This window comes from Leptopilina heterotoma, unplaced genomic scaffold (genome assembly GCF_015476425.1).
Source record: "Leptopilina heterotoma isolate Lh14 unplaced genomic scaffold, ASM1547642v1 Lhet_47, whole genome shotgun sequence".
NCBI classification, from domain to species: domain Eukaryota; kingdom Metazoa; phylum Arthropoda; class Insecta; order Hymenoptera; family Figitidae; genus Leptopilina; species Leptopilina heterotoma.
In genome coordinates this window covers 640,973-655,423 of record NW_025111098.1, presented here as the reverse complement: position 1 = coordinate 655,423, position 14,451 = coordinate 640,973, and the positions used below count along the sequence as shown (strand labels likewise).

Genomic DNA, 14,451 nt, shown 5'->3' with positions numbered 1-14,451 from the left:
CGTGCGCGCGCCTCTAGTGTAGAATTCCGAAACTAGTTTTGACGTTTTAACAAAAATATGTGTCAAATAAACAATATAGTCACAATATAGTATTGTAATTTACAAATCAAGCTACACTTATGTATTCTTAAGCAATTTTAAAGAGTGCAGTAAGTACTTATGTATATTTACAAATGCTAAGAATGATATATTATTTATAGTCGAAAATCGCAGGATAAACTTTTTGATTTTATATAGGTTATAATCACATTTTTCAATTTTACACTTTTTTTAAATTAAAATTCTTATAAATTTATCTAAAAATACCTACCAAACCAAATATTTTTAAAAATTTTTATTAATATATTGACATTTTATATCTCAATTACAAAATTGACGTAATATCAGTAGTGCAAATTTTAATGTTTGATGAAATATTTATATTTTGCAGATTATTAGAGACTGGACCTTAAAATGTTATAATAAATTGTTGATTACCTTGTGATAAAATAATTATTAATAAATATTAAAAACAGTAATTTAAGATGCCGGAAAAAATAGAAGTTGGTAAGAAATGTATTTTTATTTTAAATTAGGTATATATACGTTCAGATTTGTTTGTTTATAAAAATATTCGTAAGGCATTTTATAATTAAATTTTAATAATACATGTTTTGAAAAAAATTTTCAGATGTTATTCCTCAAGACTTGAGACATGAAGAGACGATTATTCAAATTGCAGATGCTTTAGACAGTTTAGAATTTGCCGTTTCTCATATTTTCAACTGTATCAATAACAGAATATCCGAAAATGGCAAAAAGTTCGTTTATTATTATAACATTTTTATCACTAATCAGGGAAAAGTCAGGGAAAGTAGAATTGGTCAGGGAATTGTGAAAATTCAGGGATTTTTATTAAAGTACTGAAAAAATTTAAATTTTTAGAATTCAAAAGAAAATTTTTTAATTTTTGTATCTTTTTTGTTTGCCTCATAATCTATGAAATTACCAAGAATTCTAATACAAAACTTTTAATTTTTTATATTTCTGACAATAATTTTTTTTAAATAACTTCATTCTTCAAGAACTATCATAAAGTTCTTACTTATAAATTATTTAATGAAAAATATTCAATATTTCAAAATTAATTGAATTTTAAAAGAGTTGCGTTTACAATTTTCATAAATAAGATGAACTTTAAGAGTTTTCAATTTGAAATATTTCAATTTTGAATGAATTCAATTAGAAATTTTAAAGAACTTAGATTATTGAAAAATTTTAATAATTCAAACTCTTCTGAAATTATAGTTAAATTTGTTAATATATATTTAATTAATTATTAAAAATAATGAATTTTTAGAAAAATTTTAGTCAAAAACACTGAAAAAAATTAAATATAATATTTTCACAAATTTAATTAAAATTCTTGGCAAAATTTAAATTAATTTCAAAAAGTTTTCTCAGTTCAATGATTTTCAAAATCTACTATTTTCATAAAATTTCCCAAAAGAATTCAATTTGAAAAAAAAATTCTACGAAAACATTTAACTATTATTATTTTCATAAATAATACAAATTTCAAAGGAATTCAATTATTCACAAATTTGTTTATAAAATTCTTTATGCGAATTTAATTTTGACAAACATTCAAGTATATTCAATAAATTATTCATTTTTGTATTTAAATAATTGAATTCTCATAGAATTTGACAATAAAAAGTTTTCTAATTTAATTAAATTTTCTAATTAAAATTTTAAATAATAATTGAATAATAAAAACATTAAAACATAATTTTTTAGAAATAATTGAATTTTGAAAAGGTTACATTTATTAAAATCTTTAAAAATCTGAATTTTTTGTAGTTTTCAATTAAAAATTCTGTAAAACTTAAGTTTTTGAAAAATTTTAATTGTAATTCTTTTGAAATCAGTTCAATTTTTTAAAACTTGTTTAATTATTAAAAATAATGGATTGATAGAAGAATTTTAGTTAACAAAACTAAAAAAAATTGAATTTTTTAAAAATTGATTTAAAAATGAATTTCAGTTAAAATTTTAGACAATAATTAAATATTAAAAGCATTATAGCGTGAATTTTTAGAAATGATTGAATTTTTAAAAGGTTTTAAATTAAAATCTTTAATTTGAATTTTTCATACTTTTATCTAACAATTCTATAAAAGACTGAATTTTTTTAAAAAAGTTTAATTGACTTTTTTTAAAACTATTTGTAGGTTTATTTTGTAATATATATTTAATTGAAGGATTTCCGAATAATTGAAATTTCGTAAAATTAAATTGTAAATAAATGGATTTGAAAATTCTCAAGGAATTTTGCAAAAATTATTAAAAATAATTCATAACTGATTTCTTTTGAAGAATTTTAATAAAATTTTTGAAAACAATTACATTTTTCGAAGCATTTGCTTAAAATTTTATTTAAAATAATTGAATACATGTGAAGAATTTTATTTATTTATGAAAATAATTGAATTCTTGCAACGAATTGTATTACATTTTTAAAACAAAATTAAGTCTTTTGAGTAATTTTATTGAAATAGTAAATTTTGAAAATATTTGAATTATTTCAGCAAAGAATTTCATTATTTGTGAAATATAATTGAATTCTTGCAAAAAATGTTTGAAAATAATTACTTTTTTCGAGGAATTCATTTAAAATTGTAATAAAAATAATTGAAATCCTATGGAAAATTTTATTATTTATGAAAATAATTGAATTCTTACACAACGAAAATTCTTACATTTTTTTAAATAATTGAATTCATGTGAAAAATTTTATTGCTTATAAAAATAATTGAATGAAGAATTTTATTAAAGTTTTTGTAAATAATTTGATTTTTTCTGAAAAATTTTATAGATATTTAACTTATTATAAAACATGAAGCTATCGATTACTTAGTCTATGATTAGACTGCATCATCTTTTCACCTTTTTTTAAATTTTGACACCTATTTCGCCTACTTTTTAAATTTGTCAAATATTTACAACCAGTAGTTATTTAATCCTTTACTATTTTTACTTTGTTAAATTAAAAAAAAATATTTATTTTCTCCGATAATTTACAGACTAGACACGATTAAATCAAGAGCGGAAAAAATTCACGGACAACTTGATTACCTGCAAACAAACTTGAGCTTGAAGGCTGTAAAAATGTATTCAGCACCAAAATATCCAGCCAGTCACGTCTACAAAGAATACGAAACTATCATGAAACCAAATTTAAAGAAAGACACTTTGCCATCAATTTACAAAAGTTCAGTTCCAATTTCCGACACGATTGATATGCACTTGACTGCTGGCATTAAAACCGAAAACGGACAATACGCTTCTAATATCAATCTTCAGGAAAAATTGCAATTTTACTACGTCAAGTCGAAACCCTACAAACGAATAACAACAAGTAACGAAAAGAATGATAGACGTTTAATGCCTGGGCCATCTTCCGTGAGTGCTCTCATGCTTTTCGACAATTATAAACAATCTCAAGATCGTTCCGCTCATCTGACGCAAACCAGTGATAAGCAGGAACTTGAAGATGCTCCTGACTCTATTCTTCAACCCTGGCACTCTTCTGAAATTGAATCACCTTCTTATTTATACGCGCCTGCTTTGGGAGAAGTGAGTAGTTTGCAATTTTATTAAACTAAAAGAACCCGGGATTTTGATTTTGTTTTTCCCCGATTTCCAGACCAAATTTAAAATTTTTTACCTAACCTTAAAGAATATTCTGATTTACTCTAAAAATTATTAGATATTAAAAAAAAAAAGTTCTATTACATTTATTTACAAATTTCTTCAATTGTAAAATTATTCGAAAACATAAATAACTTCATTTTTCAATAAATATTTCATCATTATTATTTTTCCACGGGAATTAAGATTATCAAAAAATTTCAATTTTCAAACCATTTGAAATTTAACAACTCATATAAAATATTTACTATAAAAAATGAATATATCGATCACTCCGAGTCTTAGACTCGGACTAATCGATATGTTCATGTTTTATAGTAATTTAAATATCCATAAAATTTTTCAAAAAAAAATTAAATTATTTATACAAAAATTTTAATAAAATTCTACGCGAGAATTCAATTATTTTTATAAATAATAAAATTTTTCATAGATTTCAATTATTTTTCATACAATTTTAAATGAATTCCTAGAAAAATGTAATTATTTTCAAAAAATTTTTCCAAGAATTCAATTATATTTCACAAATAACGAAATTCTTAGCTGAAATTAAAATATTTTAAAAATCTACTATTGCAATAAAATTTCTCAAAAGATTTCTACTTTTTAAAAAGAATGTAATAAAATTAGTTGGAAGAATTCAATTATTTTAACAAATTAATAAAATTTTTCACAGGATTTCAATTCTTTAGAAGAGATGTAATAAAATTAGTTGCAAGAATTCAATTATTTTCATGAATAATAAAATTCTTTACAGAATTTCAATTATTGAAAAAAATTTCATAAAATTCTTCGCAAGAATTCAAACATTTTTATAAGTAATAAAATTTTTCACATGAATTCAATTATTTAAAAAAATGTAATAAAAATTCGTTACAAGAATTGAATTGTTTGCATAAATAATAAAATTCTTTGCAGGATTTTAATTATTTTTAATAAAATTTTAAGTAAATTCTTCGAAAAATGTAATTGTTTTCAAAAATTTTATTAAAATTCTTTAAAAAAAATCAATTATCAATTATTTTTAGTAATTTTTGCAAAAGTTCCTTGAGAATTTTCAAATCCATTTGTTTACAATTTATTTTTACGAAATTTCGATTTTTCGGAAATTCTTCAATTAAATATTTTTAGAAAAAAAGTACTAATATAAACATAAAATAAAAAAAAATTCAATTCAACTTTTACAAAAAAATTAATTCTACAAAATTGTCAGTTAAAAGTATAAAAAAATCCAAATTTTCAAAGATTTTAATTCGAAGCCTTTTTAAAATTCAATTATTTCTAAAAATTCAAGTTATAATACTTTTAATATTCAATTATTATCTAAAGTTTTAACTGAATTTCATTTTTAAATCAATTTTTATTAAAAAATTCTACGAGACTTCAATTATTTTATTACAAAAATAAATAATTTGTTGAATAATTGAATCAACAAATTTTCAAATAATTAAATTCTTTCGACGAATTTTAATAAAATTTTAAAAAATAATTACATTTTTCGAGGAATTTGATTAAAATTGTATTAAAAATAATTGAAATTCTGGGACGTTTTATTATTTTTGAAAATAATTTAATTCCTAAAAAGAATTTTATTATTTATGGAAATAATTAAATCCCTTAAAAAAATGTTATTATTTATGAAAATAATTAAATGTTTAAGTAGAATTTTGTAAATATATTTTTTTATATAATTGAATCCTTTTGGAAAATTTTATTAAAATACCTAGTAGATAATTGAAAATCATTAAATTTTGAGAAAATTTTTTTTTTTAATCATTAATTAAATTAAAGTTTTTTTTATCTAATTTCAGAAGAATTTGAATTATTAAAATTTTTCAAAAAACTAAGTTCTTAAAAATTTCTAATCAAATTCATTAAAAATTGAAATTTTATAAAATTTCAAATTAAAACCATTGATCTATTTAATTGATCTATTTAATTTTACGAAAATTGTAAACCCAACTCTTTTATAATTTAATTAATTAGAAATATTTAAGAAAAATTATTCATTAAATAATGTTTTAATTTAATGATAGTAAAAAAAATATTTTCAGAAATAGAAAGAATTCAAGGTTTTGAGAATTGTTAGATAAAAGTATGAAAAATTAAAATTGTCAAAGATTTTAATTTGAAACCTTTTCAAAATTTAATTATTTCTAAAAATTCACGCTATAATGCTTTTAATATTCAATTATTATCTAAAATTGTAACTGAAATCCATTTCTAAATCAATTTTTATTAAAAAAATTCTACGAGAATTCAATTATTTAAAATGAAAAAATACATAATTTATATTGAATAATTGAATGTTTCTCAAAATGGAATTCTCATAAAGAATTTTGTAAATAATTGAATTTCTGTGAACTTTTTATTATTTATGAAAATAATTAATGTTTTCGTAGAATTTTATCAATTTCTTTTTAAATAATTGAATTCTTTTGGGAAATTTTATTAAAATAGAAAATTTTGAAAATCTTTGAAATTTGAATCGAGGAAAACTTTTGAAGATCATTGAAATTTTGCCAAGAATTATCATTAAAACATTGAAAACTGCTGACAAACAAGAAATTTAAAAAAATAAATAGCACTTTATAATGAGACGATTTTTCATTCGCAGGTTCCACAAATAAACGTGCCGCTAACGCTTCCAGATCTGCCTGGAATCGTCGACGACGAAAAATTTGTTCTCGATTTAAATTCACAGAGTCCAATTGCACCGTCATCTGCAACAGCAACTCCCACCGTGAGAATAGATCTTCCAACTCCAGTCTCGACGACGGACGAAATAGACGTTCCCTCTGTGTCAGATCAAACTGCACAAAATCTACCAAACTTTTCTGACAGCAAAACAACCACCTCGGAGGTCAAGACATCACCTCCTCCACCACCACCTCCGCCACCTTCGAATCAAAATCTTGAACAGCAGACAATAGCTTCTCAAGCTTCTGCTCAGGCCCCGCCGCCACCTCCACCTCCTCCACCACCTCCGCCACCATCAGTTCCACAATCAGTTGACGGAGAACAGTCGAAGCAGGCGGAAAAGAAACCAGCAGCCGCACAAGTTTCAAAAGGTGCAGATGATCGGACAAATTTGATGGCAGCTATTCGCGATGCTGGCGGAATTGGTAGAGCCAAACTTCGTCCCACTGCAGAGACGGAAAAACCAAACAATCGCTGGGCATCAGCTTCTGTTGGTGGGGATTTAATGGCCGATCTTCATGCGAAATTATCGCTGAGAAGGAAAGGTATCGCTGGAGGCGGCATGAATGCTTTTGAAAGAATGTCCAGCATGATTCCTCCACCTCCGAAGCCAAATGAAATTTCCGACCGGAACTCGGCGACCAGTGAAGGTGATTCACAACCTGATAATGATGAATGGGAGGAATAATTTCTTTATTACACATTCCAGTTTGTATCATATTTTACGTATTAAATAAGTTAAGAAAAGACAACTAGCGTTCTCAATTAATGGTAGATCAAGTAAATCAAGAACTTTCATCTTTTTGAAAGGCTCTAAAATTTTTATCTATGTGACGCTCCACGGTGAAAGGAACCTATCTTCCAAATAACATAAGGCTCAGTTTCATAGAGGTTTTTGATGATAATGAAACAATTTATCAAGAAGTAGATGAAATTGATGATGATGACGTGGAATTAAATGAAGAAGAAAAAGAAATAATAAACAAAACTGAACAAGATTTCGATGAATTAATGCGTGAGTTGGGACTTGAAGTTAAAGGGGTAAAAAAAAGGTTTAGGCAAAGTTGCGTCTCAGCAAAAAGAAAATTTTAATAAATGCACAACTGATAGAGCTAAACTTAAAAAGAAAATTGAACAAAATGAAAGAGAGATTGAACAATTGAAAATTAAATTAGGTGGAAAAATGGACCCGAGTGTAGAAATTAACAAACGACAATATGAAAAATTAAAGTTAAACGTTGATAGCGATACTGGATAACGAACTTAAAATTTTAAATATTCAAAAAAATCAAGAATTATTTGAACAAAGAATTAGTAGATTAAAAACAACAGGACTTGAACCAGTAAAAGTATTTAAAATTACCGACTTTACGAATCAAAAATTAAAAATTACGGACCAATTTCTGACAAAAAATATAACCAATTCGAGTCAAATAAAAGAACATTTTACTTAAAACTATAAATTTAATTTTGTCTTTATTATAAAGATGACTGAGTGACAAAATCAATATTTTATATTACAAGTAACCTATTTTTACTGTAACTTCTTCAAAATTGTTTTTATCATTTCAATTCAATTTTTATTTTCTAGAATTTTTAACTAAAATTCTTCTTTAAATCAATTACAAAATTATTAGTTAAAAGTACATATAAAAATTGACATTTTTAAAGATTTTAATTTGAAACCTTTTCAAAATTCAATTATTTATAAAAATTCACGCTATAATGCTTTTAATATTTAATTATTAGCTAAAGTTTTAACTGAAATTCATCTTTAAATCAATTTGTAATAGAAAATTCTACGTGAATTCAATTATTTAAATAAAAAAATAAATAATATATTAAATTTTCGAATTTTTATCAAAATTAAATTCTCATAAAGAATTTTATTAACAAATTTTTAAATAATTGAATTTTTTTGACGAATTTTAATAATAGAATTATTGCGAAGAAAATTATAAAAAATTTGTAAATAATTAAATTCCTGTGCAATTTTTATTATCTATCAAAATAATTATGTTTCCGTAGATTTTTATCAACATTTTTTTAAATAATTAAATTCTTTTGAAAAATTTTATTAAAAAAGTGGATATTGAAAATCATTGAATTGAGCAAATTTTTGAAAATAATTGAAATTTTGACAAGTGTTTTGTTAAAATTTTTGAAAATAATTGAATTTCGGAGAAGAATTTTATTATTTATAAAGATAATTGAAATTTTGGCCAGAATTTTAAAAAATTTTTAAACAGAATTGATTTTTAGAATTAATAATTTAATTTCTGCAATCATTTATAACTTCTCCAAAATTCAATTCTTTTAGTTTTGTTAACTAAAATTCTTCTATAAATCCATTATTTTTAATAAATTAATAAGTATTAAAAAATTCAACTAAATTCAAAAGAATTTATAATTAAAATATTTCAAAAACATTAGTTTTACACAATTTCTCATTGAAAAGTGTGAAAAATTCAGATTTTCAAAGATTTTAATTTGTAACCTTTTAAAGCTTCAGTAATTTCTAAATTTTTATATTTTAATGCTTTTAATATTCAATTATTATCTAAGATTTTAATTAGAAAATTTAATTAAATAAGACAAATTTTTATTGGTAAATTCTACGAGAATTCAATTATTTAAATACAAAACTAAATAATTTATTGAATAATAGAATGTTTCTTAGAATTGAATCCTCTTAAATAATTTTATCAAATTATTAAGTAATTGAATTCTTTTGACAAATTTAAAAAAAAACTTTTTAATAATTACATTTTTCGAGGAATTTCATTAAAATTGTATTAAAAATTATTAAAATTATTAAGCTTTTATTATTTATGAAAACAATTAAATCTCTGTAAAATTTTGTAATATTAGGTATGAAAATAATGGAATTATTGCGAAGTAAATTAAAAATTTGTAAATAATTGAATTCCTGTACAATTTTTATTATTTATAAAAATAATTAAATGTTTGCGTAGATTTTTATTACATTTTTTAAAAATAATTTTCTTCTTTTGGAAAATTTTATTAAAATAGTAAATATTGAAAATCTTTGAATTGAAGGAAATTTTCGAAAATAATTGAATTTCGGAGAAGAATTTTAATACTTTTGAATATAATTAAAAATTTGACAAGAATTTTTAAAAAATTTTTAACATGATTGATTTTTTGCGAAGAATTTAGAAATCAGTCTCTTGAACACTATAATCATAGAACGTTTTTCAAAAATTTTACCATCAAAGGTGTTAAGAGTATGGAAAAAGGTAACTACAAATTAGTAAAAAAATCTCATTTTTTACTTTCATAAATTACATGCGCGCAGGCAGTAGAAATATTAAATCATAATTGTCTTTTTTACACAAAAATTATAATTTACATTTACTTTAGCATATTATAAACTTATTAGTCTAAGTTCTTAAAAAATTGTTCAATATCAAAATTTTAAAATAATTTGCGCATTATAATAATGAATTAATAAAATGAATCAAAATTAAATTTCCTTAAATTCTAAATGTAATTTTGTTGCAAATACTACTAATATATAACACAAGCCTTTATATTCGAATTTAAAATGAGGAAACAATTTTTTACGAAATGTTTCTGAGCGTAAGTTGATATGTATGTATGTACATTATTTATTACATATTTTAATTTAATACCTAAATTGAAATATGTACATACACGGAGAGAATTATTTTCTTGGATCAAAAATATTATATTTAGTTCGATTTTCTTTTATTTTTCTAATTTAAACTTGCTTCGAACACATTTTGTGGTTGATTTAACACTTAATTTAAACGTACATTTTTATACTAAACTGGCAAATATTTTCTATCTTTTAAAATTAAACCTATAAATCGAATTAAACACAATTATTCAAATTTCTTTTTAAATTAAGAAGAATAAGAATAATTGTTTCTCAGTGTATGTCAATATTAGGAAGCCTGCATTTTCTAATTAACAATAGATAAACTTTTGATATTACAAAACTTTATATACTTTCAAATACTTTCAATAGCAATTTTTATCCATTAAAATTTTATAAAATCCAATTCTTAATAATTATACATTTCATTTTAACAAATGGTAATTAAATATCATCTGACGAAGGAATGTTTCACTATTAATCCTTCTTCTTTTAAAGAAGAGTCTGCCGACTATTTTAAATTTTATCCTCTCAAAAAACTTTTTCTCTAAATATTTATTTCTCAATACGATTTTATCGATTTTAAATAAAATCGTATTTTTAAACAAATTTATTTAAAAGCGTAAAAAATTCATCAGATCTTTACTTTCAATTACAAATATATTATGAATAAAAAAATCTTAATCTAAGGAAAAAATTAATTTTACAGTTTAGTAAAGATTTTATAGTTAGACATCAAAAATTGAAAATAAAAAATAAATCGAGTATATTTGATTATTAATGAATCAGTGATTTAAAAACAAAATTTCTATTTACACAAGTAATGAATAATTTTTTTAAATTTCAATAATCGACATTTTGGAAATAGACATAGTAAAAAACAAGCCTTCTTTCATTGAGGAATAAATTAATTGTTCGAAAAAACTAGTATAATATTTACAGAATTTTTTTTTATAAATTAGGCGCGGCCCAATTTAAAAATTTCATGGCCATTTCGAAGCCAAGGAAGCACGCAGCATTTGCCGGAAATGCTCGCAACATTACAGGAACAACTCCTCTGTAAAGGGCAAGAGCTCCGTCTTCTTTTATCAATTTAACAAAGACTTCACGAATTCCTCTTGTATACGTTCCCTCAGGCGCTGAAAAAATACGATGACAATTAATACATAATAATATCAATTTCAATGCATACTGATTTTTAACTTTCAGAAATTCAAAATTCAAAATGGCGGATCCAATATGGCGAACAATTTTCTTAAATTCATTGAACTAGCTTGAAACTTGATACTCGCGAGGGTTTTTGGGGTCACTGATTACGAATCTGATGTTAGTTTTTCAAAATTCATTTTAACGTTCGAGTGGTTTTTATCATTCTTCAGGGACATTTTCTCTGTATTTAATAATAATTTTTAGAATGAATCAGAATATTTTTAGAATCTGGAGAAAAATCAAAATTCTCTCTGGAAATCAGAAAACAAAGTCATGAAGAAACAAAACGAAAATTTTGTGGTAACCCTGAAAAATTTTAAGCGTGTTTGTTTATTTTTGAAAAATGAGATAAAAACTCGTTTCGGACAAGTAAATTTTAACACTATCATATAAAATCGAGGTTTTTATTTTTTAATTTAAAATGGCACAATTTTAGGGTATCCGGACAAGAAGTCCAAAAACAAAAAGTCCAAAACAAAAAATTTTTTGTCAAAAAAGTCCAAAGAAATTAAAAATCCAATGAAAAAAAATTGAGATAATATAAAAATTTAAATGTTTGCCTTGAATGAAATTGTCCTTTTCTTGAGTTGCTCATTTCGATCACTGTGAATCGAAAGTAGGTAAACTTATGAATTTTAAATTTCTGAAAATTGTTGTAAATAATTGTATTTCTTGGGATAATTGTTATAAAAATTGTATAGAATAATTGAAATTTTTTTATTTAAGAAAATAATTGAATTTTTGTATTTATGAAAATAATTGAATTTTTGTGAAGAATATTAATATTTATGTAATTAATTTAAAATCTTGCAATTTTAACAATAACGTTTTAAATTCCAATTTTTATAGCATAAAAAGTAAAAAACGTGGCTTTTTCACATGTTTCATTATTTATTTTGGACGTTTTTATTTATTTTGGATTTTTTGCCTTTGGACATTTTTATTTTGGATTTTTTGTCCTGTAATACAATTTTAGGAATTCAATGTTTTCAGGGTTGCCAAAGGTCAAGGAAAGTAAAATTGGTCAGGGAAATCAGTAAAAAGTCAAAGATTTTTAGTAAAAGTACTGGAAAAAATTAAATTTTTAAAATTCATGAGAAAACTCTGAATTTTGATGCTTTTTTTTGTTTGCCTCGTAAACTATGAAATTACCACGAATTTTAATACAAAACCTTCAATTTTTTCTATTTATGGCAATAATTTCTTTTTTAAATATTCTTTAAGAACTATCATAAAATTATTACTTAGAAATTATTTAATGAATAATTTTTACAATTTTCATTAATACTAGATTGATACAAGAATTTTTGTTAAAAACACTAAAAAAATTGTATTTTGGAAAAGTTACAAATGATTCCAGAAATTCAATTATTTTCAAAATTTTTAATAAATTTCTTCGAAATAATTCAATTATTTTCATAAGTAATAAAACATTCACAGGAATTCAATTATTTAAAATACAAAATTTCATAAAATTTTTCGAAAAATATCAATTATTTAAAAAGATTTTTATAAAATTCGTCCCAAGAATTCAATTATCATATAAATAATAAAATTTGTCACAGAAATTCAATTTTTTTTATAAACTTGAATAAAATTCATTGCAAGAATTCAATTATTTATATAAATAATAAAATTCTTCACAGAAATTGAATTATATTCAAAAACTAAAAAGAAATTCTAGAAAAAATTACAAGTATCTTTATAAATAATAAAATTCTTGGGAAAATTTGAATTATTTTCATAAATAATAAAACTCATCGCTGGATTTTAATTATTTTTGATACAATATTTTAATCAAATTCCTCGAAAAATGTAATTATTCTTAAAAATTTTAATTAAAATTTGTCAAAATAATTCAATTGTCTAAAAATTTGTTGATAAAATTCTTTATGAGAATTTAATTTTAACAAACATTCAATTATTCAATAAATTATTTATTTTTTAATTTAAATAATTGAATTCTTCTAGAATTTTCTAATAGAAATTGATTTAAAAATGAATTACCGAACAATGGATTTATTATTTATGAAAATAATTGAATTATTGCAAACGCATTTTATTACATTTTTTAAAAATAATTGAATTTTTTAAGAAATTCTACTACTTGCAAAAATAATTGAATTCTTGCGAAGGATTTTATTAGGATTTTTGTAAATAATTAATTTTTTTTTGAATAATTTTATGGTAATTTAAATTATTACAAAACATGAAGAAGGCTATCACTCGGAGTGATAATGTTTTGTAATAATATTTTTATAAGTTGTTGAATTTCAAAAAGGTTTGAATTTGAATGTGTTGAAGAATTTTAATTCCTACTGAAAAATAATAATGATTAAATATTTATTTAAAAAAGAAGTTATTGATTTGGTCTGGAAATCAGGGAAAAATCAGGGAAAATTAAAATTAAATATTTGTGGCAACCCTAGTTTTTCAGAATTGAAAATGTCGATCAAAAGTACGAAAGCATAGATCTAAACAGTTCGCAAGAATCGTCAATTTCATGAGCATGGCAAAATTTTTTGAAACTCGGTCCGACATATTGGATCCGCCATTTTGAATTTCAAAAATTTGACATTGAATTCCTAATCGGCGATCCTAAAATCATCGAATAATGATTTTTGTGAACTTTGTTTAACTCAATTTTATAATTTGAAATTATTTTTATCAAATTTGAGCTCTCGGATCAAAAAACTCGATTTGCCGCTAGGACGGCTTAAATTATGTAAAATATTCAGTTTCAAAAAAAAATACTTCTAAGCAAAAAGGAGTTTCACTTTTTCATTCTCTGCAAGGATACGTATTTGAAAAATTTTTCGATTTTATTTTTCTTTATTTTTTCACGGGGTCCTGACTGGCCTGGAAATTCTCTGTCCGAACGGAAATCGAGTTCTTTGATCCGGTAGCTGATTTGTGTTTAGTTGAATTTTCGAACGGATTAAGTTATTTTCGTCAATTTTTTAGTATATTTCTTTACTTAAAATTTTAAATTGACTTTAAATTTACCTGTTTGCAATCGACTCTTCAAAACATCGGGAGGCATTCCAATAATCCAATTGGCAACTCCAGCGAAACCTCCGGCGATTATCGTTGAAAGTAAACTAAGTTTTCCATCCTCTGGTGTCATCAGTCTCTGGAGTCCTTCATAAGTCATAAAATACATTCCTGACGCTGGCATATCTAAAAATCCCCCCCAAAAAAACAGA

At 22.8% G+C, this 14,451-nt stretch overlaps 2 protein-coding genes across 9 annotated transcripts in view; one reads left to right on the top strand and one right to left on the bottom strand.

Moving 5' to 3' along the window:
• Positions 1-12: 12 nt before the first annotated feature.
• On the top strand, positions 13-7,145 carry LOC122507408 (WASH complex subunit 1). Of its 3 annotated transcripts, none has more exons than XM_043620095.1 (5): positions 13-149; positions 431-546; positions 671-800; positions 3,066-3,618; positions 6,311-7,145. In XM_043620095.1, the coding sequence occupies exons 2-5, from the start codon at positions 525-527 to the stop codon at positions 7,079-7,081; spliced, it is 1,476 nt and encodes a 491-aa protein (XP_043476030.1). In that variant the 5' UTR covers positions 13-149; positions 431-524; the 3' UTR covers positions 7,082-7,145. The 3 variants fall into 3 exon arrangements, with proteins under 3 accessions (XP_043476030.1, XP_043476031.1, XP_043476032.1); XM_043620096.1 differs by having other exon boundaries at positions 148-237; XM_043620097.1 differs by lacking the exons at positions 13-149; positions 431-546 and having other exon boundaries at positions 3,064-3,618.
• Positions 7,146-9,987: 2,842 nt separating this feature from the next.
• LOC122507392 (congested-like trachea protein) overlaps positions 9,988-14,451 on the bottom strand; it is a 33,414-nt gene continuing 28,950 nt past the window's right edge. For all 6 annotated transcript variants that reach the window (XM_043620073.1, XM_043620068.1, XM_043620072.1 and 3 more), the window contains exons 5-6: positions 14,252-14,425; positions 9,988-11,175 (exon numbers count right to left, since the gene is read on the bottom strand). In XM_043620073.1, the coding sequence (XP_043476008.1) occupies positions 10,988-11,175; positions 14,252-14,425 (362 nt within the window). In that variant the 3' untranslated portion in view covers positions 9,988-10,987. The remainder of the gene's footprint in view (positions 11,176-14,251; positions 14,426-14,451) is intronic.